Raw genomic sequence first — 22,018 nt, 5'->3', positions numbered from 1 at the left:
CCAAAGCCTGAGACTGCAGAGGCCGGGACGTCAAACCACGCCCCATCCATAATTTAGAACGCGCTCGGCCAATGGCATAGACGTCCGGCCGCGCTCTGGCCGGGCCAATCGAGAGGCCGGAAGGGGCGGGGATTAGGATACGTGGCTCAACGTGCGCAGGGGCGGGTAGGTTCGGGTCAAGGAGCAAACCCGGTACAAGATGGCGGCGGTAGCGGCAGTGGCGGCGCGTAGGAGGCGGTGAGGAGCCCGGAACCCGGGGGCGCGCCCGGACGCCCTTAGATCCCCCGAGCCCCATTTGCTCCTTTCTCTATGCCTTCCCGTCACCCTGCTACTCCTGGCCTCGCAGGGCTCTTTGTCCCCGTGGTGGTGGCCTCAGGCTTCATCCTCCAGCGGCAGATTCGCGAGTCGCTGCGGCCCTTGTCTGTGGGGCTCCTGGATCTCGCCGGGTGACTTAGAAAGGCTGAAGCTGGGTGCTCTTTTCCGCCTTGGCCGCTCCCAGCCGCCCCTTCTCCCTTGGCGGCTCGCGGTGGTCAATGCTTCCGCCGCCTTCCTGCAGTGCTCAGGGCCGAGGCAGGTAGAGGGACGAAATGCATCCCTGCCTGTGATAAAGCAGCCTGTTGCCACACTGCTCCTCTTTCAGGCTGGAAGCACTGCGGTGGCCAGGTCGTCCTGTATTACTTTCTTGCTCTCCTCACCAGCCCTGACCAGTTTCGTTAATGCTCGTTTGGTGGGCACGGCTGGGGCAGGGAGTAAGTTCACAGTCTGCATGGATAATGTTGCTCAAACACAACATGTAATCGAATGGTTTGGTCTGCGCTCTAGAGTTTTTCTAGAACCGAGAAAAGCTTAGAAACACATCAGCACCGCAAAGCGCGGTACACCTAACGGACGTAATGGGTTGGGAAGAGGCGTGTACTGTCAGCAGCAGTATAAAAAGGGTGAATCATAAACTTAGCTCTCCAATAAACAAGTGGACTTACTTTAAAGCTCATTCCTGACTTTTACCTTGTGAACACCTTGTTTGGGGCGCTTAAGGCATCCCTGAATTCCTAAAGCCAACAAGTCAGAGCTGGAAATATCCTTTAGAAATCATATCCTTATGGACATCTCCCCAAACCTATTTTATAGACCTGAAGATAGGGCTCCAGGGAGTATTTAACTGCTGAACTGCTCACTACTTCTATTTGGGGCAGGTGAGCACAGGGACAGTCGCCCAGTTTCCTGTAGCAGCCACTCCTCAGGACCAGGGCTGTATATATGCCTTGTGCTTAGGTTTTTCTAGTAGCATTTCTTCTACTTGTTTTACTGTTACTTACTCCTGCTCAGCCTAGTGTACCAATTCCTAGTGTTTTCTCACTTTTCTAGCTGGCTTTTTTCACTACAGGTGGCTCCCAGACAGCCTTCCAAAATTTTCAGCTTCTAGAGGGCTTCCTTTGTTAACTGATCCTTTTCAAAATTTTCTTTTGGTGGTTCTGGGGATCAAACAGGGCTTGATGAATGCAAAGCATTCACCTTGCTTTGTGGTAATTTTCTTCCAAGTAGGTATGGAAGCTGGATAACTGAGTATGATAGGCCCTGTGTTGGTTTCATGGCTTAGAGGAACCATGTCTTCTGTATTACCAATCTACCGTTGGCTGGCCTGGAACTCGCTATGTAGACCAGGCTGGCCTTGAACTCAGAAAAGATTTGCCTCCCTCTGCCTTCCAAGTGCTGGGATTAAAGATGTGCATCACTGGGGGCTGGAGGAATAGCTCAGTGGTTAAGAGCACTGGCTGCTCTTCCAGAGGTCCTGGGTTCAATGCCCAGCACCCACATGACAGCTCACAACTATCTGTAACTCCTGTTCCAGGGGATCTGATTACCGCATACAGACATATTTGCAGGCAAAAAAGTAAAAATAAAATGTATTATTAAAAAAAAAAAAAAGAGGTGCACCACTATGCTTGGCTTCCCCCTTTTTTAAACAAGATTTTTTTTTTTAACATTTATTTTGCCTGTGTGTGTGCCTATGCACATGTAAGTAATGAGTTGGTTCTCTCCTCCCACCATGTGGGTCTTGGATAATCAAGCTTAGGTCATTACACTTGGCAGCAAGTACCTTACCCGCCAAGCCATCTTGTGAGTCCCCTCTGCCATCTCCATGGGACACTTCTAAGTATGTTCCTGTATTGCTTACATCATAGTCACTGAAAGAACTTGTTTAAAAGGCTGATGTTAGAAGTTGGGATATACCTCAATGTTTGCCTGGCATGAGTGAGACCCTGGGTTCAATCTTCAATACTAAAAAAAAGTAAAGAAGCCGGGCGGTGGTGGCGCACGCCTTTAATCCCAGCACTCGGGAGGCAGAGCCAGGCGGATCTCTGTGAGTTTGAGGCCAGCCTGTGCTACCAAGTGAGTCCCAGGAAAGGCGCAAAGCTACACAGAGAAACCCTGCCTCGAAAAACCAAAAAAAAAAAAAAAAAAAAGTAAAGAAAATAAGTCTCTGGTCCAAGGTTTGGTAGTGTTTGTTTAATAAACGTAGCAAATGTTTCTTGTCTTATTTTCAAGACAGGGTTTTACATAGCTCAGACTTTAGTCTTCCTGCTTCTACTTCCCAAATATTGGGATTATAGGTCTATACCACCATACTTGGCTAGTTATTTCTTGTTTTTTTTTTTTTTTTTTTCTTTTTTTTTCTTTTTTCAGGGCAAGGGTTTCTCTGTGTAGCCCTGGCTGTCCTGGAACTTGCTCTGTAGACTAGGCTGGCCTTGAACTCACAGAGCTCCTCCTGCCTCTGCCTCCCATATGCTGGGATTAATGGTGTATGCCACCACTGCCTGGCTTACATATAAATGGACACTAAAATATGAGAGTCCCGATATAGGATTCGTTTAGTTGGTGAATATATTCTTCAAGCTAACTTAAATTTTATTGTCATTTTTTATGTATGGGTTTTTTTGCCAGCCTGCATGTCTGTGCCCCATGTGTGTGCTTGATGCCAGAAGAGGGTGTTGGGGATCTCCCAAAATAAATTTCTGAAGGTTGTGAACTGGCATGTAGGTCTAGGAATCCAACTCAGGTCCTCTAGAAGAGCACCCACTGAGCTGTCTCTAGAGCCCCAAACTAACTTCCTTTTTTTTTTTTTTTTTTTTTTTTTTGGTTTTTTTGAGACAGGGTTTCTCTGTAGTTTTGGTGCCTGTCCTGGATCTAACTCTGTAGACCAGGCTGGTCTTGAACTCACAGAGATCCACCTGGCTCTGCCTCCCGAGTGCTGGGATTAAAAGGGTGTGCCACCACCGCCTGGCATAAAGAAGTAGTTTTGAGCCCTGGTTACTCATTAGAGTTAGAGGATATTTATTTATGAGTTATGTTTTGTTTGTTTCTTTTCAAGACAGGGTTTTCTCTGTGTAACAGCCCTGACTGTCTTTGGAACTTGCTTTGTAGACCAGGCTGGCCTTGCCTCTGCCTCCTGAGTGCTGGGATTAAAGTTGTGCGCCACCACTGTCCATTGAATTATAATTTTTGAGATAAGTTCTCACTCTGTTGCTCAGATGAGTCTCCTATGCAAAAAAAAAAGTTCCTAACCCTGCTCTAGCCTCCCATGGAGCTGTGGGCTACAAGCATATATCATGCCATATAGAGCTTAAACAGACCCTCTTTTAGGCCAATTAAATCAGTGTTTGAAGGTGATACTAGGGTATTGATTCTTTAAAAGTTTCAGTCATTTGAAAGCTAGGGATAGATCAGTTAGCTAGGCCCTTTGGGTTCATTAGGGCTCAGTATGTTTTTCAGTTGTTACTCTTTTTAGACTTAAATAATGATGGCTATCTGTTTTGAAGATGCAGAACTGAACATCAAAGGAGGTGGATGCCTAGTGTTCCAGGGAAGCTAGGACCTTAGGCATCATGACCAGCAGACTAACTGAGGGCATAGCTTTTGATGTTCTAGCTCTAGCTCCATCTGATGCCTTAACCCGAAAGGTATAATTTGCTTTGTTGCTCTGATGTACACACATGGTATGACCATTTCCTCTGGGATTGACTGTTACTGCTTCTTCCCTCTGAGAGGCTGATGTAACTACAGTCAGTACTTGGGCCTTTGAAGTCCAGAGGTGCTTTGTCTGCTCTCTCTGCCCTTTGAAGGGATGGTGTAAATGAGCCATCCCTTCAGGACTTGCTCGCTCTCTGTCTGTCTGATTCTGTCTCTGTCTCTGTCTCTCTCATTCCAAGACAAGGTTTCTCTGTGTATCCCTGGCTGTCCAGGGACTAGGTCGGTGGACTAGGCTGGCCTCGAACTTAGAGATTCTCTTGCTTCTGCCTCCAGGATCCTGGGATTAAAGGCATGGGCCACCAGTGCCCAGCAACTTTTCTTCTTTAAAAAAAAAAATTCTTTTGAGACAGGCTCTTATTACATAGTCCTGGCTGGCTGGGATTTGCTATGTAGACCACGCTGACCTCGAACTCACAGAGATCTACGCTCTGCCTTCTGAGCGCTAGTATTAAAGACATGTGCCACCATGCCAGACTCAAGACTGACTTCATCTTTTGTCTACTCTGCTCTTTGTCCCTATTTAGTGTGATTGCCTTTCATGAGCTGTCTTTTAGGGTTATGGCAAAAAGGTGAGGCTCTTCCTGACTGAGGTGTTAACTGTTCTCTCCTTGTCTTTTTTTCCCATAGGTCTTGGTTAAGTTTGGTACTGACATGTTTAGGGGTCTGTCTGGGGATTACCCTTGCTGTGGATAGAAGCAACTTTAAGACCTGTGACGAAAGTTCCTTTTGCAAGTATGTTTCTGGAAGAGGTGAATGAAAAGTGGGTATGTGGGGAAGTATGTGTGGCAGGCGGGTAGTGTAAGAATGGAGATGATAAGTAGAGGCTTATTGAGATAAGGATATTGAGATGCCCTCTAACCTTACTTCCCAACTGTTGTACTTGGCAGACGGCAGCGAAGCATTCGGCCAGGCCTTTCTCCTTACCGTGCCTTGCTGGACACACTTCAGCTTGGTCCTGATGCTCTCACAGTCCATCTGATCCATGAAGTCACCAAGGTCAGGCAAGACAAAATAAGGTAGTAGGGATGGGAAAATGGGTGGTAACTTGGGAAATTGAAACTTGTAACCAATGTTTTATGTCAGGCTGATGTTGAGAATTTTACTTTTTATTCTTTTCTGTGTATTAGTGTTTTGCCTTCATGTCTGTGTACAATGTGTCTGTAGGTCCCATGGAGACCAGAAGAGTGTGTTAGATCTACTGGGACTGGAGAATTGTTCATTGTGAGCCAGCATGTGGGCACTGGGTTCAAACCCAAGTCCTTTGGAAGAGCAGCTAGCTCTCTTAACAGCTGAGCCATCTCTCTGGCCCTGAGACTTTTGATTTTGAAGAAATCTGATTTCAGGTTCCTTAGGCCAAAGCTTCATAAACTTTTTACATTTGCAAGAAATTTTTATAGGAGAGAGAGAGAAAGGGAGAGAGAGAGAGTGTTGTGTATGAGTGGTGTGTGTATGCAAGTCAAACATTTAAATAAGCTATAAATTTATTTTAAAACAGTTACTTGGCACACACATGGTTTGTTTGTTTGTTTGTTTGTTTGTTTGTTTGTTTTTAAATGTGTGTGGATGTTTCCAGACAGGGTTTCAGGGTTTCTCTTTGTAGCCCTGACTGACCTAGAACTCACTGTGTAGATCAGGCTGGCCTCTGACTTAGAGAGATTGGCCTGTCTCTGCCTCTGGAGTGCTGGGATTAAAGGTATGTCCTACCATCGCCTGGCCAATTTTACAGTTTCTTAAAGATGAAAGCAAAGTTATATTCTAATGAGATGATGTGCTTGTTTGTCTTTATATGAAGACTTAATCATGTCTGAAATTCATGGTCCTGAGGTATTCAGAGCATCTTCAGGGCTTTTCAGAGTTGAGAATTCCATTGCATATAAATACTACCTAGTATAAAATGGCAGATGTATGGCTAGAGCCATACTTCAGAAATTGTTGCCGGGCGGTGGTGGCGCACGCCTTTAATCCCAGCACTCGGGAGGCAGAGCCAGGCGGATCTCTGTGAGTTCGAGGCCAGCCTGGGCTACCAAGTGAGTTCTAGGAGAGGCACAAAGCTACACAGAGAAACCCTGTCTCGGAAAAAAAAAAAAAAAAAAAAAAAATTGTTAGAAATTGTCCTAATCCCAAGCCACAATTCATTCCTTTTTGTTTGTTTGTTTGTTTATTTTTGATTTTTCGAGATAGGGTTTCATTATGCAGCCCTGGCTGTCCTGGACATTACTTTTTTTTTTCTTCTTCAAAGATTTATTTATTTATTTTATGTATATGAGTGCTCTGTCGACTTTATGCCAGAAGAGGGCATCAAATCCCACTATTGATGGTTGTGAGCCACTATGTGATTGCTGGGAATTGAACTCAGGACCTTTGGAAGAGCAGCTAATGCTTTTAACCACTGAGCTATCTCTCTAGCCCTGGACATTACTTTTTTTTTTTTTTTTTTTAAATCAATGAAGCTCGAAACTTAAGCCAGCAATCCATATAGTAATCATTTATTTATTTATTCTAAGACAGGGTCTCATTATATATCCCTAACTGACCTTGAACTCACAGCAAATCTTCCTGCTTCTACCTCCTAAGTGTTAAGGACTGTGCCACCATACCTGATAACTTTTAAAATGTAAGCTGTCATATTTTTGTAAGAGCAGAAAACTTTGTATGTATAGTAAAAATACCACAATTGATAACACAGTAGTCTCAATGTGAGCCAAAGTGTTTTAGGCAGTGTTCATTGGCATAGTGTGCCACGATGGCATGAAAAGGACAACGTACATGTTGTGTGTTGAGAACCAAGGCTTCAGTGAAGTTGGGTGGTGAAATGTGGGTGACCACAGCTAGATTTTTTTGGGTTTTGTTAATTATTTATTTATTTATCTATCTTAGTGTTTTGAGACTGAGTTTCTCTGTGTAACAGTCCTGGCTATCCTGGAACTCACTCTGTAGACCAGTCTGGCCTTGAACTCAGAGATCCACCTGCCTCTGCCTCCCGAGTTCTGGGATTAAAAGTGCGTGCCACTAGTCCTGGCTTTCACCTGTTCTTCTTAAGAAGGACCCAGATTTGAATTCCAGCACCCACATGGTGGCTTAGAAAATATCTACAGCTCCAGTTCCAGGGACCATTGCCTTCTTCTGACCTCTGTGGGCACCAGGCACGCACATGGTGCATATACACTCAGGCAAACCACTCATACATATAAAAATAAATAAATCTAAATATATTTCAGTTTTAAATCAGAGTGGTAGGCAAAAGGCTGAGAAGAGACATCTCAGAGAGAAAGTGTTCAGAGGGTTTGCATGGCGTGGTCTGTTTTGTTTCTCCAAATTCAGATTTTCTGTTTGCGCAGGTGTTGCTTGTGCTGGAGCTCCAGGGCCTTCAGAAGAACATGACTCGGATCAGGATCGATGAGCTAGAGCCTCGGCGGCCCAGATACCGAGTGCAAGATGTTTTGGTGGCTGATCCTCCCACATCTCGGTAAATTTTTCCTAAGAAGGGTATCTGTCTGAGCACCCTTTGTCCTTCCTGATGAGCCATTGGTAACTTTGTTGCATCAGAGAAATAGTTGACTAGCACCTCCCCTCCTCTGGTCTTTCCCTTCTTTCCTTCTTTTGTCTCAGTTCTTTCACTCCTGCTCACTCAGCAAACAGGTGCTGTTTTGTCTTCCTCTCAGACCTAGGCTAAGTCCTGGTGTTAAAAGGAAGTAAGCAAGCCGGGCGGTGGTGGCGCACGCCTTTAATCCCAGCACTCGGGAGGCAGAGCCAGGCGGATCTCTGTGAGTTCGAGGCCAGCCTGGGCTACCAAGTGAGTTCCAGGAAAGGCACAAAGCTACACAGAGAAACCCTGTCTTGAAAAACCAAAAAAAAAAAAAAAAAAACCAAAAAAAAAAAAAAAAAAAAAGGAAGTAAGCAAGCCACAGATCACACCTTTGTTGTTTACAGGCTCTCCTCCCCTCTTTTTTCCCAGTTGTTTAGAATATGATTGCTCAAATATTTACTTTATATTTATTCATATGTTTAAATTACGGGTCTCTGCTGCCCCCCCCCCCCCCCCTTCTCCCTTTTAATTGAGACAGGATCTCATTCTGTAACTCAGGTCTGCCTGGAATGCAGTTTGTAGATCACACTTAGCTTTGGACTCACTTAATCCTGCTAGTGGTGTCAGTCTCTCGAGGACTGGTATTGTAAGGCATGAGCTACCTACCACACAATACCTTGCTCTTTCCCAATTAATTAATGAGACAGAACATCTTTGTATGTTTGGTTTTCTTTTATGTGAGTGTGTGTACAGTGGATGTTTGTCAGAGAACAACCCCTGGAACAGTATTTATCTCTCATTGGCCTGGAACTCACTAATTAGGTTAGGCTGGCTGGCCAGCGATTCCCAGGCATCCACTTGACTCTGCTTCTCTAGTATTGGGATTATAATCTGAAGCCACCACACTGCATTTATATGTGGATTCTGGGGATTAGACTCTGCTCCTCATGGTTGTGAGACAAGCACTTTGCCAACTGAGCTCTTTCCTCGGGCCCTATTTATATGTTGCCTTTGGGTTTACTATTCTGTGAGATAATAGCTGATAGCTATACCCATTCATCTCTTTTGTGGTTTGTCCTTACTGGCTTAGAGAATTTGTTAATCTTGAGTCTTTACCATTTATATCTTGTGAGTACCTTTTCCCAGGTTGTAACCTTTTAATTTACTAAAAGAAAACAGCTTGAGATTAAGGATGTGACTCAATTATAGAGTACTTTGCTACGCCCTGTGCTTAAGTTATTCCAGAAAAGAAAATCAAAATACTTGGGCTGGGGAGCTTTTAGCCCTGTGGTAGGACACTTGCTTAACATGTGCTAGGCTGAGTATCAGTATTTCAATATCCATTACAGCACATGTACACACACTTTGTAATTTGGAGTGATTTTAGATTTATAGGAAAGTTGAAGGAGTGACTTTCTTTGTACCCTACACACAGTTTGTGTGCTTGCTAACATTACTATAATTTGTCTTCCTGACTGAATTGGTAGCAGTGTACTATTAACCCCAGTTTATGTTTATTTAGATTTCCTTAGGTTTTACCTAGTATGCTTTTTCTGCTCTGAAGCCAAGATACCATACAGTATTCAGTTGTCATACCTCTATAGATTCCTCTGGACTGAGACAGTTTTTCAGATTTTGAATGTTCTTGATGACCCTGAAGGTATCTTTTGAGAAATACAAATTTTTAGTGTTAGTGTTCAGGTTACTGTGTCAGTCAGTGTTGTACCTTGTGGTGTTAGCACATACTGCTTTGTTTAAATAATCTCTCTTGGACTGTGGATGTGGCTCAGTGGGCGAGCACTTGTGGAGTATGCACGAGGCCCTGGTTCAATCTCTAGCATTACAAAAACAACAACTGTTTCATCCAGGCCTGGTGGTTGGCATCTATAATCCTGACTACTTGAGAGGCTGAGGCAGAAGAATCATTTTAACATAAATATTAGAGGCCAGCCTAGGCTATAAAGTGAAACCCTTTCTTATAAACTAAACAGACAAAGACATAAACATGAACCAAGAAGGAAAAGAAAAAAAAGTTTTGTTTACCTCTTGGAGATAAATATTTTTTACGTTTTCTTCTAAGGTTTTATTTTTTGTTTGTTTGTTTTGAGGCAAGGTCTCACTATGTAGCTCTGGCTGTCCTGGAACCCACTGCATAAACCAGGCTGGCTTCAAACTCAGAGCTCTGTCTGACTCTGCCCCCTTAATTAGTTAATTAACTTAATTAATTAATTAAAATTCATTCTGCTGGAATTAAAAGAGTGCACCACTACTACTGACAAAGAATGCATATGTCTATATGGAAATGTCATAATGGAGTCCCTTTCTACACTTAATGTATACTAATATATTTTTTATTTTAAACTCTCTTCCCTGACCCCAATGTCCCCATGGCCTACTGAGCAGATGTGTGTGCCTCTTCTAATAGGTCCCTAAATATTTATTTACTTATATATTTATTATACTTATATATGTCTGTGTATGGGTATGTGCGTGTAAGTGTACGTGCCCTTGCAGGCAGGAGGATTCCTGGAGCTGGAGTTAGATGAGCTTGTGAGCTGTCTGACCTGGGTGCTGGGAATTGAACAGTCAGTATGCACTAATTGATGAGCCATTCTTCTAGCTCCAGTGTGTGTGTGTGTGTGTGTGTGTGTGTGTGTGTGTGTGTGTGTGTAGATGCACATGTAGCATGCATGCAATGGTGAGAGGACAAACTGCTGTTGTTCCTTGGATAGTGTTCCCTCTTTATTTTTGGAGATAGGGTTTCTCTATGTAGCCCTGGATATCCTGGAACTTGCTCTGTAGACCAGGCTGGCCTAGAACTCAGAGATCCACCTGCCTCTGCATTCCGAGCACTGGGATTAAAGGTGTGCACCACCACCGGCCAGATGTCCCCTTTTTTAATTTTTACCTGTTTTAAATTGTTTTTGGGATAAAGTTTCACATTGGCTTGGGATTTAACTAGTAGCTTAGGCCGGCTAGCTAACCTATAGGATCACCTGTCTCTTCTAACAGTGAGATTACAAGCATGCCCTACCATGTCCTGCTTAGGTTCTGAGGATCGAAGATAGGGTTTTTTTTTTGCAAGCATTTTACTTAACCTGTCTCTTTAGTCTTTACTTTAAACTTTCTTTGAGAGGATCTTACTGTGCTCTGGCTGGCATGGAACATGCTTTAGACCAAGATGGCTTTAGACTTGAGGCAGTCTTGTCTCTGCCTTCCAAATGCTGGGTTACAGATATGTGCCACCATACTCAGTCTTAAGGTTTACTTATTTTGGGGCCAGTGGGATGGCTCAGTAGGTAAAGACACTTGTGGCCCAGCCTAAGGACCTAAGCTGAATCTTCTGGACTCAACATGAAAGAAGTAGAGAACAGACTCCAGAATGTCTTACCTTGGTCTCTACATGCTCACAGTGGTGCATGCTAACCTGTCCCCACAGTATAAATGGAAACATACCAAAAAAAAATGAAATGTTATTATTGTTTTGTGTATATCTGCATGTGTGTGGATGGGTATGCACTGTAGCATGTGTGTAATGGTCAGAGGACAAGCTGGGAGATTGGTTCTCTCTTTCTACAGTGTAGGTCTTTGGAACCTGATCTCAGGGCATCAGCCTTGGTAGCGTGCATTTTCACCTGCTGGCTCATCTTGCCAATCCCCAAAAATGTTCAAAGAAAAAAAGGCTCTAATGAGTTTGTCTCTCCCTGAACTTGATGCCTGTAGCAAGCCTCTTGGCCTTTTGCCTAGTCATATATCCCCTTTGATCTCTTTTCCAGGCTTTCAGTTTCTGGCCATGATGACAACAGTGTAGAGCTAACAGTGGCTGAGGGACCCTACAAAATCATTTTGACAGCACGGCCATTCCGTCTTGACCTGCTAGAGGATCGCAGCCTTCTGCTCAGTGTCAATGCCCGAGGACTTATGGCTTTTGAGCACCAGAGGGCCCCCAGGGTCCCGTGAGTACAGGGTGGGGACTCAGGGAACTTGTGGTAGTGCCTAGAAATGTTACAGGGTCTGGTTTTGTATTCTTGGGAAGAGATTGGGTGCAGGACAGCCAGATAGGGGCAAGAGGGTGGGAGACACCATCTTATCAGAGAGGGTAAAAACCAGACCTGGGTTGCAATTTTCTCTTTTCCTGTACATACCAGGAGGCAGTTATTTTTGTCCCTGAGCTGTACATTGGGCACCTCCTCTGGGAGGTCTGCCTGGATCTGCTCTTTCTTTCCCTTCTCACATCATCACATTCCCCTAGTTTATTTTCTTCCTATTTATTTATTTGCTTGCTTATTTATTTATTTATTCATTTTATTTATTTTTGGTTTCGTTTTCCCCCATCTCCAGAAGTTTGTCTACTGAAACTCACTTTTATGTTTCTGTTTTTGTGTTGGTTTTGTGCCTCCTTCCCCCTTCCCTACTCATCTCCTCCTGCCCCAGTTTCTCGGATAAAGTTAGTCTCACGCTCGGTAGCATGTGGGATAAGATCAAGAACCTTTTCTCTAGGTAAATCCACGGCCACTGGTACTGTATCTGTTCCTCTTCCTTACCCACCCCTCACTCTGGCCCTCTGGGGAAGTTGTCCCAGACCTTTCCATTCCCTTCCCTTCACCATCTGTTCTTCCCCCCCACTCTTGGCATTTGGGCTCTTGTTTGCTGTTTCCCCTGGCTGGGAGGGAGATGAGTGCTGGAAGTCCTTAAGGAATGTAGGAAGCTTATTGCTTGGCCAGGGGTGGAGGGGTTTTCTGTTTTGCTGGGGTTCCGGGTTCTAACTTGGAATACATTTGAGATCCTGGAGAGAACTGTTTGCCAGCTGCCCTTGAAAAGCATTCTTTTGTTGTTGTTCATTTTTTTGTTTGTTTTGAGACAGGGTTTCTCTGTGTAGCCCTGGCTGTCCTGGAACTCACTTTAGATCAGGCTGGCCTCGAACTCCCAGATCCACTTGCTGTACCTCCTGAGTTCTGGGATTAAAGGCGTGTGCCACCTAGAAAAGCTCTCTTTGGCAAAAACCTTTTGGAGTCCCAGAGTGTATCTGGAGAGGCTTTTTATGGTTTGACCAACTTGCCTTTGTGTAAAGCCTAATGAGGAAAGGTCAGATTTTTTTCTGTGACGGCAGCAGAGCCAGGACTGGCATTTAGAACCTAGGCTACTGAACCACCCTGCCCGTCTCTTGTAGACACCAGCAGAGGCTGCTGATGTGGGCCTGTGTATAGGAGGCACTTCCTGCCGGCATCTACTCCTGCTGGCATCTACTCCACGTTTTCCTGCCAGTTCTTTCCCCATTCTGCTCATTGGGGTCCCTTCCCAAGCTTTAACATTCAGTCCCTTCCTCCAGTGCTTTCATTCCTTTGGACCCTTGGCTCTCTATTCCCTCACCCCTCCTTCCATTAGCCCCTCATCCCTGCCCGCTCTGGATTGGAGCAGACAGCTCTCCTACCTTCCAGGCAAGAATCAAAAGACCCAGCTGAAGGCAATGGAGCCCAGCCTGAGGCAACACCTGGGGATGGTGACAAGGCAAGTTGAAGTGGTGGGTGGTTGGAGTGGAGTGGAGGGTTGACCGGGAGGCTGCTGAGTAAAGGCCCACAAGAACATTGAGCCTAGTCTTGTCCTGAAGGATGAGATTTAGAACATGAGAGTGGGAAAAGACTACTGGTGCATGATTGGCTATCAGTCCACTTTCTGTTATTTTTTAAACAGCCAGAGGAGACCCAGGAGAAGGCTGAGAAAGATGAGCCAGGAGCCTGGGAGGAGACATTCAAAACTCATACTGACAGCAAGCCTTATGGTGAGGGGCCGGGAAAGCCCTGGGTAAGGGCTCAGGGACATCTTGCCAAGCAGAAGCTCTGTAAATCACCCTTTGCTTTTCTTTCAGGACCTACGTCTGTAGGTTTGGACTTCTCTCTGCCAGGAATGGAACATGTGTACGGGATCCCCGAGCATGCAGACAGCCTGAGACTGAAGGTCACTGAGTGAGTCCAGTAGTCACACTGGGATGGTTGAAAAGGAGGCAGCCAGGGCTTGGGAATTTGCTCATTCATTCAGTTGCATATTCTAGACAAGCATTACTCCCTTCCTGTATCTGGGTTACCTTTCTGGATTATAAAGTTCTTTTAAGGAACAAGTCTGTTCTTCTTTCAACTATGTCTGTGGGGTGGCATTTGCATATGTCACAGCCTGGCCAGTCGTTAGTCTAAGTCTGTCTGTCTACCACCAGGGGTGGTGAGCCATACCGCCTGTACAACTTGGATGTGTTCCAGTATGAGCTGAACAACCCTATGGCTCTCTATGGGTCTGTGCCCATGCTCCTGGCACACAACCCTCATCGAGACTTGGGCATCTTCTGGCTTAATGCTGCTGAGACATGGGTTGATATATCCTCCAACACTGCTGGGAAGGTAAGAGCATAGTATGGGCAGAGATAGGGTAAAAGTCGGCCAGGTCCTCAGACAGGGATGCTGGAATGTGAGTGTGAAAATGCTAGTGGCACAGCTTATTTGGGAGATGGTCCTTAGTGATTGCCAGGTAGTACTCAGTGGTGAGTGAAGTCACTGCCCTCGCAGCCTGAGAAGATTCACTGTCCATTCTGTAGGGACGCTCTGGGTGTAGGGGTTACGTTGCTCACTGAGATTGAAAAGGTCCTAATCTCAGGGAAGACGACGGGTATCAGTGGGTTACAAGGCAAGGACTTCAGGAGTGGTAAATGGTAACAGCAAGGCAGTCTGGTGGAAGGGATGGTGCTGCTTCAGAGAGTGGTCCATGAAAGCCTCCTAGAGAAGGTGATCATTTACCCTGACCACACAGAAAGGGTTAGGAGCCAGCTGTATGCACGCTCAAGAGAAAATAGCTGCTTTTGTCTCAAGTTGGCAGTCAAAGGTTGACTTTGATTTGTCTCCTCCATAGACGCTGTTTGGGAAGATGCTGGATTACCTGCAGGGATCTGGGGAGACTCCACAGACAGACATTCGTTGGATGTCAGAGAGTGGCATTATTGATGTTTTCCTGATGCTTGGGCCTTCAGTTTTTGATGTCTTCCGGCAGTATGCTAGTCTCACAGGTAGGTGATGCTTCCACTCTGCCAGCCAATAGCCTCATTTTTCTGTTTTTGAGAAGTTAGGTTTGTGCATTTTCAGAAATTCTCTCTCAGCCTGTTTTCCTACCCTACCTTCCTTTTAGTCTCCCTCTACGTTATAATCAGGTTTGATATCCCCTTTGTGACTCTGTCCTTTTCTTCCTCCTCTGTTTCTGTATGTGTGTGCATGCATGCCATGTGTGTTTGTGAGCACCCTCAGAGGCCACAAGAGGGCACCTGGAGCTGAAGTTACAGGTGATTGGGAGCTGCTTGATGTTGGTGCTCTGAGCCTAAACTTGGGTCTTTTGGAAGAGCGGCAAGTGCTCTTAATCCTCAAGCCACTTCTTTAGCCCCCGTAACCATCCTTTGAAGAACCAGGCATGGTGGCGCATGCCTTTAATCCCAGAATTCAGGAGGCAGAGGCAGAAGGATCTCTGTGAGTTTGAGGCCAGCCTGGCCTACAAAGCAAGTTCCAGGACAGCCAGGACTCTTGTTATACAGAGAAACCCTGTCTCAAAAAACTAAAAAACAAACAAACAAACCATCCTTTGATGAACCTGCAGGGACCCAGGCATTCCCCCCTCTCTTCTCCCTCGGCTACCACCAGAGCCGCTGGAACTACCGGGATGAGGCTGATGTTTTAGAAGTGGATCAGGGTTTTGATGATCACAACATGCCCTGTGATGTCATATGGTTGGACATTGAACATGCTGATGGCAAGCGATACTTCACTTGGGACCCTACCCGCTTTCCTCAGCCCCTCAATATGCTTGAGCACTTGGCTTCCAAGAGAAGGAAGGTAAGGGTGGCCTGCAGCTGTTTGGTTTTCTCACAGTAAAACTGAAACATGAGAGTCCCAACCATTTCTACTTTTATTCTTTGCCCCTAGCTGGTGGCCATTGTGGACCCCCACATCAAGGTAGATTCTGGCTACCGAGTTCACGAAGAAATTCGAAATCATGATCTGTATGTTAAGACCCGAGATGGCTCTGATTATGAGGGCTGGTGCTGGCCAGGTAAGCAGGCCAAGAATTGAAGAGGAGACTGTTGGGAGGCCAAGGAGGTAGAATTCTTTCGTTTTGTTTTGTTTTGTTTTTGCCTCTTTGGGGATTGACAGCTGCTGTTTCTTCTTTCAGGCTCAGCTAGTTATCCTGACTTCACTAATCCAAGGATGAGGGCCTGGTGGGCTAACATGTTCAGCTTTGACAGTTATGAGGTAGGAAAGACACTGTCCCTGTGCCTTCAGTCTTTTCTACCTTTTCTTCATGACTGAGCCTTTGTGCTTGATACCATTGCTTTTGTTGGGCCTATACGTTTCATGGGGACTTGAAGATCATCTTGGAGGATTCTGAAAAATGCATGGTTCTAAATTTCTGGAAGCTTTTTGTCTAACAGTGTTCATCTTTTTCCTCTCTTTTCCTTTACTTGGTGCCTGTGTTCTCAGGGTTCAGCTCCTAACCTTTTCGTGTGGAATGACATGAATGAACCATCTGTGTTCAATGGTCCTGAGGTCACCATGCTGAAGGATGCCGTGCATTATGGTGGCTGGGAGCACCGGGACATCCATAACATCTATGGCTTATATGTGGTAAGGGACTGAGAGAGGAAATTGGGAGACAAAGGGAGAAAGCGCTTAAGCATGAGGACTTTGTAGTTTTCACCAGATGACAGGTGGCCGTTGTTCATCTCTCTCTCTCTCTCTCTCTCTCTCTCTCTCTCTCTCTCTCTCTCTCTCTCTCTCCCCCCAGCACATGGCGACTGCTGACGGGCTAATACAGCGCTCTGGTGGCATAGAACGTCCCTTTGTCCTGAGTAGGGCTTTCTTCGCAGGTTCCCAGCGCTTTGGTAAGACTTGGAGAATAGAGTTGTGGCAGCTGTGCATGAAAGTGAAGGCTTGTAACCCCAGCACTTAAGAATGTTGACTCAGGAGTGCTTTAGTTGTAGGGCTACCTAGATAGTCTAGGCCCCTTGGAGCTACTTAGTATGACTCTGTTTCAAGGAAACAATAAGCAAAAAATAGAGCTGTAACACAAAAAATACAAAGGCCAGATCAGAGGAGCCATGGTATCTCTGGAAAGCTGCGTATTACATCCTCTAGCTGTGTACTTTGAGGGGAACCAGAGAGTGAATGGGATGTCTAATCCCCATTTAAGAGTTCTGATAGGGCTGGAGGGAGAGTACCTGCCTAGCTTATGCAAGGCCTTTGCTCAATTCCTAGAACCAAAAAAAGGAGTAGTGTTTAATATCTTCAGAGCATCCTGGCTGCTGTCCGAGGACACCTGTCTAAGGGCTGAGTCCCTTTCTTTTTGTCAAGCTCCTTCCCTCTTCACTTTTTTCCCCAGGAGCTGTTTGGACAGGGGACAATACTGCAGAATGGGATCATTTGAAGATTTCTATCCCTATGTGTCTCAGCCTGGCACTGGTGGGACTTTCCTTCTGTGGTGGTAAGAGGAGGAGAAATTTGGGGGTTTGATTGGGATAAAGTCACAGGACTTGGGAATGAGCAAAGAACAGAATATTTATATGGATGGCTGCCAGTACCTCTTCTTTGCCCTTTTGCAACCTGCTCCTTCTCCTCTCCCAGCGGATGTGGGTGGCTTCTTCAAGAACCCAGAACCAGAGCTGCTTGTACGCTGGTACCAAATGGGTGCCTACCAGCCATTCTTTCGGGCTCATGCCCACTTGGACACTGGGCGGCGAGAGCCATGGCTGTTAACGTCTCAATACCAAGATGCCATCCGAGATGCCTTGTTCCAGCGATACTCTTTGCTCCCCTTCTGGTATACCCTCTTCTATCAAGCTAACCAAGAAGGGCTTCCTGTCATGAGGTAAATTAGTCAGTGGGGTCTGTGTAGAGTCAGTTAAAGTGGCTGTGAGCTAATGAAGCCTGGTTTTTGTGTCTGTGCCTCTTTCTTTCCCTTTCCAGGGCCTTGTTTCTAAGATCTGATTTGAATATGAAATGTGGAAGGGAGGTTTGAGGATGTAATTTAGTGGTAGAGTACTTGCCTGGTATGCACAAGGCCATGCTTTCAGTCAGTCCCCAGTACCACCAAAAAGAGGAAAAAAAAAAAGAAAAGAAACAGGCTAATAGGCTAATGAAATGGCACAGTGGGTAAAAGCACTTGCCATCAAATATAGGGAACTGAATTCAGTCGCCAGAATATGATAGAAGGAGAAAACTGACTCCTACATGTTGCAAGTTGTTCTCTGATCACCACATGCATGGCATGTGACCCTCCATCCCATCAAAAGTTGTAACTGGGAAAAAACGGGGGGGAGGGGCGGTGGTGGCTCGGGAGGCAGAGGCAGAGGCAGAGGCAGGTGGATCTCTGTGAGTTCGAGGCCAGCCTGGTCTACAGAGTTGAGATCCAGGACAGGCACCAAAACTACACAGAGAAACCCTGTCTCGAGAAAAAAAAAAAAAAAAAGCAAAGCCAAGCCTGGTCTTGTGGTCTAGGAAGCTATGGTAGGAAGGAGGAGAGTCTAACACCAGCTTGTGCTGCATAGCAAGACCCTGTCTGAAAAAGAGAGTCAGGGGAGACTAATGGGACTAAGAGAATGATGGAAGTGAACATCTGAAGAAAACTGCTGGCATGATGCTATTTGACAAAAGTAAGTAAAACGGGGTGATAGGATTAGGTGGTCATAAAGGGCCTTCTTGAGAAAACGGCCATGTTCAGATGAGCTTGTACAATGAGTGAGACAGATGTTTGTCATCCCAAGGAAGAACATTCCATGGAAAGGACACTGCAGGTGCCAAAATTCTGAAGTAAAACAAACCAGAAATAAAAAAATTCAGTGGGCCTTGGGAAGAAACTGGCAGGAGAGATTGGCATTGTGAATGGAGAAGACACTTCTCTGATCCTAGAGGGCCTTGCCAGCTTGGTGTCACTGAAGTGTTTGAGGAGCCCACTAAAAGGTAGAGAACAACTGGAGAGGAGTGGAGTTAGGGAAGTGAGACAGGAAGGAAAATGACCAGACAAGTGGAGTTGTGTAGCTGCAGCCGTCAGTTGGCTGAAAGCTCCTGGGTTTCTCCCGAGTTGGATGTTTTGTGGTGTTGTTGGTTTTTTTTTAGACCGATTTTCCCTGTGTAGTCTTGGCTGTCTCAGAACTTGCTCTGTAGACCAGGCTGGCCATGAACTCAGAGATCTGCCTGCTTTTCCCTCCTGAGTGCTGCCACCACTGCCCAGCCTCCCAGTGTGGTTCTTATTGCTAGTTCTTGGAGGATTGTCTTTGACCTCTGTCTGAGAAGATAATGTCTTCCTTTCCTGTCTTGCTTCCTTCCTAGGCCCCTCTGGGTACAGTATCCTCAGGATGTGACTACTTTCAGTATAGAGGATCAGTTCCTGCTTGGTAAGAAATGGGAAGACAGTTGGTAGTGGGTTGGGTTTAGGCTTAAGAAGAATTTGTTACTGAGTGGTGGTAGTGGTGGTGGTGGTGGTGGTAGTGGTGCATGTTTAATTCCAGCACTCCAGAGGCAGAGGTAGGTGGATTTCTGAGTTCGAGGCCAGCCTGGTCTACAGAGTGAGTTCTATGACGGCCAAGCCAAGGCTACACAGAGAAACCCTATCTTGAATCCCTCCCCGTAAAAAGAAGAACTTGTGTGATATGTATGTGTGAAGGTCTAAGAAGATTGGAGGAACTGTGGCTGGACTTGTAAGAGAAAGATGCTTTAATGCTCTCTAGACTGGCAGCTCGTGCCCTCAGTTCCATGTTAATTCCTATATGTTTTAGGGGATGCACTGCTGGTTCACCCTGTATCAGATGCTGGGGCCCACGGTGTGCAAGTCTATCTGCCTGGCCAAGGAGAGGTAAGTTACAGAATGCTGTAGGCAAAGAAGCAAACAGAATGGAACCCTTGTGCATTAAGTGATCCAATATCTTATCATCCACAGGTGTGGTATGACATTCAAAGCTATCAGAAGTATCATGGTCCCCAGACCCTGTACCTGCCGGTAACTTTGAGCAGTGTGAGTATTCCTGTCTAGCTGCCATCCCTGTGTGTGATTTGAAGTCCAAGTAACCTTGGGTGCCCAAAAGAGCAAGAACAGAAGATACTGAAAGGCCTAAAGTAGTGCCTCACTGTAGTACTTTTGCCTTAGATCCCTGTGTTCCAACGTGGTGGGACAATAGTGCCTCGATGGATGCGCATACGGCGATCTTCAGACTGTATGAAAGATGATCCTATCACTCTCTTTGTTGCTCTCAGTCCCCAGGTGAGTCTCCAGTGGGTGAGCTACTTCAACTGTCTGCCTGTGTTCTAGAACTCAGTCCCCTGGGATGTGTCCTTCACTCCCTCTTGGCTTAATTTCTCATCTTTCTTTTTGCTCAGAGTACAGCCCAAGGAGAGCTCTTCCTAGATGATGGACACACATTTAACTATCATACTGGCCATGAGTTCTTGTTTCGTCGATTCTCATTCTCTGGCAACACACTTGTCTCTAGGTAATGGAGTACCCTCCACATGGGCCTGGGCTTCAGGGGTGCTCAGGTTTACTCTGCTTTTCTCATCTTTTGACTTTGCTTTGAACAATCTTCCTGACAACTTCTCCGATTGGCATTTGCTTTTATTGCCTCCAGTTCAGCAGACCCCAGAGGCCACCTTGAGACACCTGTCTGGATTGAGCGAGTGGTCATAATGGGGGCTGGAAAACCAGCAGCTGTGGTGCTCCAGACCAAAGGTTAGTGATAGGTCTGGCCTCAGGATGGGGAGAGGGCAGCAGAAACAGGCTTGACCGGGTTGGAACCTTGCTATGGGGAAGTAGCCTATTGCTGACTGTGGTGCTTGGCTTCCTTCCACAGGATCCCCTGAAAGTCGCCTGTCCTTCCAACATGACCCTGAGACCTCTGTGTTGATACTGCGCAAACCTGGCGTCAACGTGGCATCTGACTGGAGTATTCATCTTCGATAACCCAAGGATCTTGTTCTGAGTTGGGAGGAGGGGTGTGGTGGTATTGAGTTACCTTTTCTTTTGCTTTGGAGTTTGACCCTACTTAGAGTTCACCTTTCTAATCCCAAGACTCAGATTCTGCCAACATCTGGGCAGGGTGACAGGGCTGTCCTAGGGCTCTGAATTCCACATGTGAACTAGTCTTTCCTTCTGTGTGTTTCCAAGCCCCTCCCTCATTCCCAGTATCCTGTTGCTATAACTGGAGCACACTCATTTGTGAAGACTCGAGGGGCCTTGTCTTTCTCTTCACCTTCCGTAGGGTCCCTGACTTTTCCTCAGACCCTATCTATTCATGCCTCTTCTGTTGATGCCTTGGAAGAAGATGAGGACAGTGAACTCTAGGGTTCCTTGTTTTCTTCCTTGTTCTCTTCTTTCCCAACTGCCCACCCTTTTCATTCCTCCCTCCCTGGATCTGCCCTCCTAGCCCTCACCTTTCTCAGTTCCACTGATACACTGGGACCATCCCTTACCTGGTGAGGGACGAATGGATCATGATTCAGGTTGCTGGAGAATATTCTCTTCCTTCTCATCTCAACCTTTTCTTCCCTGTTTCTTTCCAGAGCTGCTGCATTTCTCCCGTCCCTTGAGGGAGAAGCTTCCATACAGTTAAGAGGGGATGGTCATTAAACTTCTGTTGCACCCTCTGGTCCCCTTGGGACACTCAAGATAGAGAAATGAGTTGTGGTTTCACCGAATCACGGTCCCCTGTATTTATTGCTGGGAAGAAGGCTGAGGGTGGGAGCAGATGATCATGTGTATCCAGGGACGGCTTCAAGCCCTGGGAAGGGGGTTGAGGGAGGACTCAGGAACCAGGAGAAATATTTGTGGGAATTTTTTTTTTACTTCCTCTGGGTTCCCAACTGTGACAGGTTTTGATAAAAGGAGAAACAATAAAAAGATAAACCATAGATAACAATTAGGTGTCTGAATTATAGTTGTAAACTGAAATACTCCAGAAGATAGTGGCCCTCCATTTTAATCTGAGTAAGCTGCTTAATTCTAGTAAACCGAGCAAGCATGAAGCTTCTTTAGCTTGGTAGATGCCAGGACTTTATAGAACAACCCACCAAGGGGTCTTAGGTGGTAGAGTAGTCAGAAAATTGCTCTGCCTCACTAAGTATAAGGACCTGAGTTTGATCCACAGACCCACTGTGGAAACAGCTGAGTGTGGTGGCATAGCAGGCATTTGTAACCCCAGTGCTGGGGAGGTGGAGACCGTCAAGACTCTGGCCAGCTTGCCAAGCCTACTTGGTAAATTCTAGCCCAATCCAGTTTAAAAAAAAGAAAGGATGGCCGGGCGGTGGTGGTGCACACCTTTAATCCCAGCACTCAGAGCCAGGTGGATCTCTGAGTTCGAGGCCAGCCTGAGTCTACAGAGTGAGATCCAGGACAGGCACCAAAACTACACAGAGAAACCCTGTCTCGAAAAACCAACCAACCAACCAACCA

At 45.9% G+C, this 22,018-nt stretch overlaps 1 protein-coding gene across 4 annotated transcripts; it reads left to right on the top strand.

Moving 5' to 3' along the window:
• The first annotated feature begins 148 nt into the window (after positions 1-148).
• Positions 149-21,485, top strand: Ganab (glucosidase II alpha subunit). 4 transcript variants are annotated; one of them, XM_059261241.1, is made up of 25 exons: positions 149-237; positions 4,657-4,761; positions 4,917-5,025; positions 7,368-7,495; positions 11,332-11,511; positions 11,990-12,055; positions 12,994-13,063; positions 13,247-13,334; positions 13,422-13,518; positions 13,764-13,944; positions 14,450-14,603; positions 15,182-15,417; positions 15,508-15,634; positions 15,755-15,834; positions 16,063-16,206; positions 16,367-16,463; positions 16,961-17,062; positions 17,203-17,446; positions 18,907-18,971; positions 19,353-19,429; positions 19,514-19,588; positions 19,721-19,834; positions 19,951-20,063; positions 20,199-20,299; positions 20,421-21,485. In XM_059261241.1, the coding sequence occupies exons 1-25, from the start codon at positions 200-202 to the stop codon at positions 20,528-20,530; spliced, it is 2,901 nt and encodes a 966-aa protein (XP_059117224.1). In that variant the 5' UTR covers positions 149-199; the 3' UTR covers positions 20,531-21,485. The 4 variants fall into 4 exon arrangements, with proteins under 4 accessions (XP_059117224.1, XP_059117232.1, XP_059117240.1 ...); XM_059261249.1 differs by having other exon boundaries at positions 12,994-13,067; positions 13,251-13,334; XM_059261257.1 differs by lacking the exon at positions 11,990-12,055.
• The last annotated feature ends 533 nt before the right edge of the window (positions 21,486-22,018 follow it).

Source organism: Peromyscus eremicus, chromosome 1, assembly GCF_949786415.1.
Source record: "Peromyscus eremicus chromosome 1, PerEre_H2_v1, whole genome shotgun sequence".
NCBI classification, from domain to species: domain Eukaryota; kingdom Metazoa; phylum Chordata; class Mammalia; order Rodentia; family Cricetidae; genus Peromyscus; species Peromyscus eremicus.
This window is presented reverse-complemented; position numbering and strand designations above follow the sequence as displayed.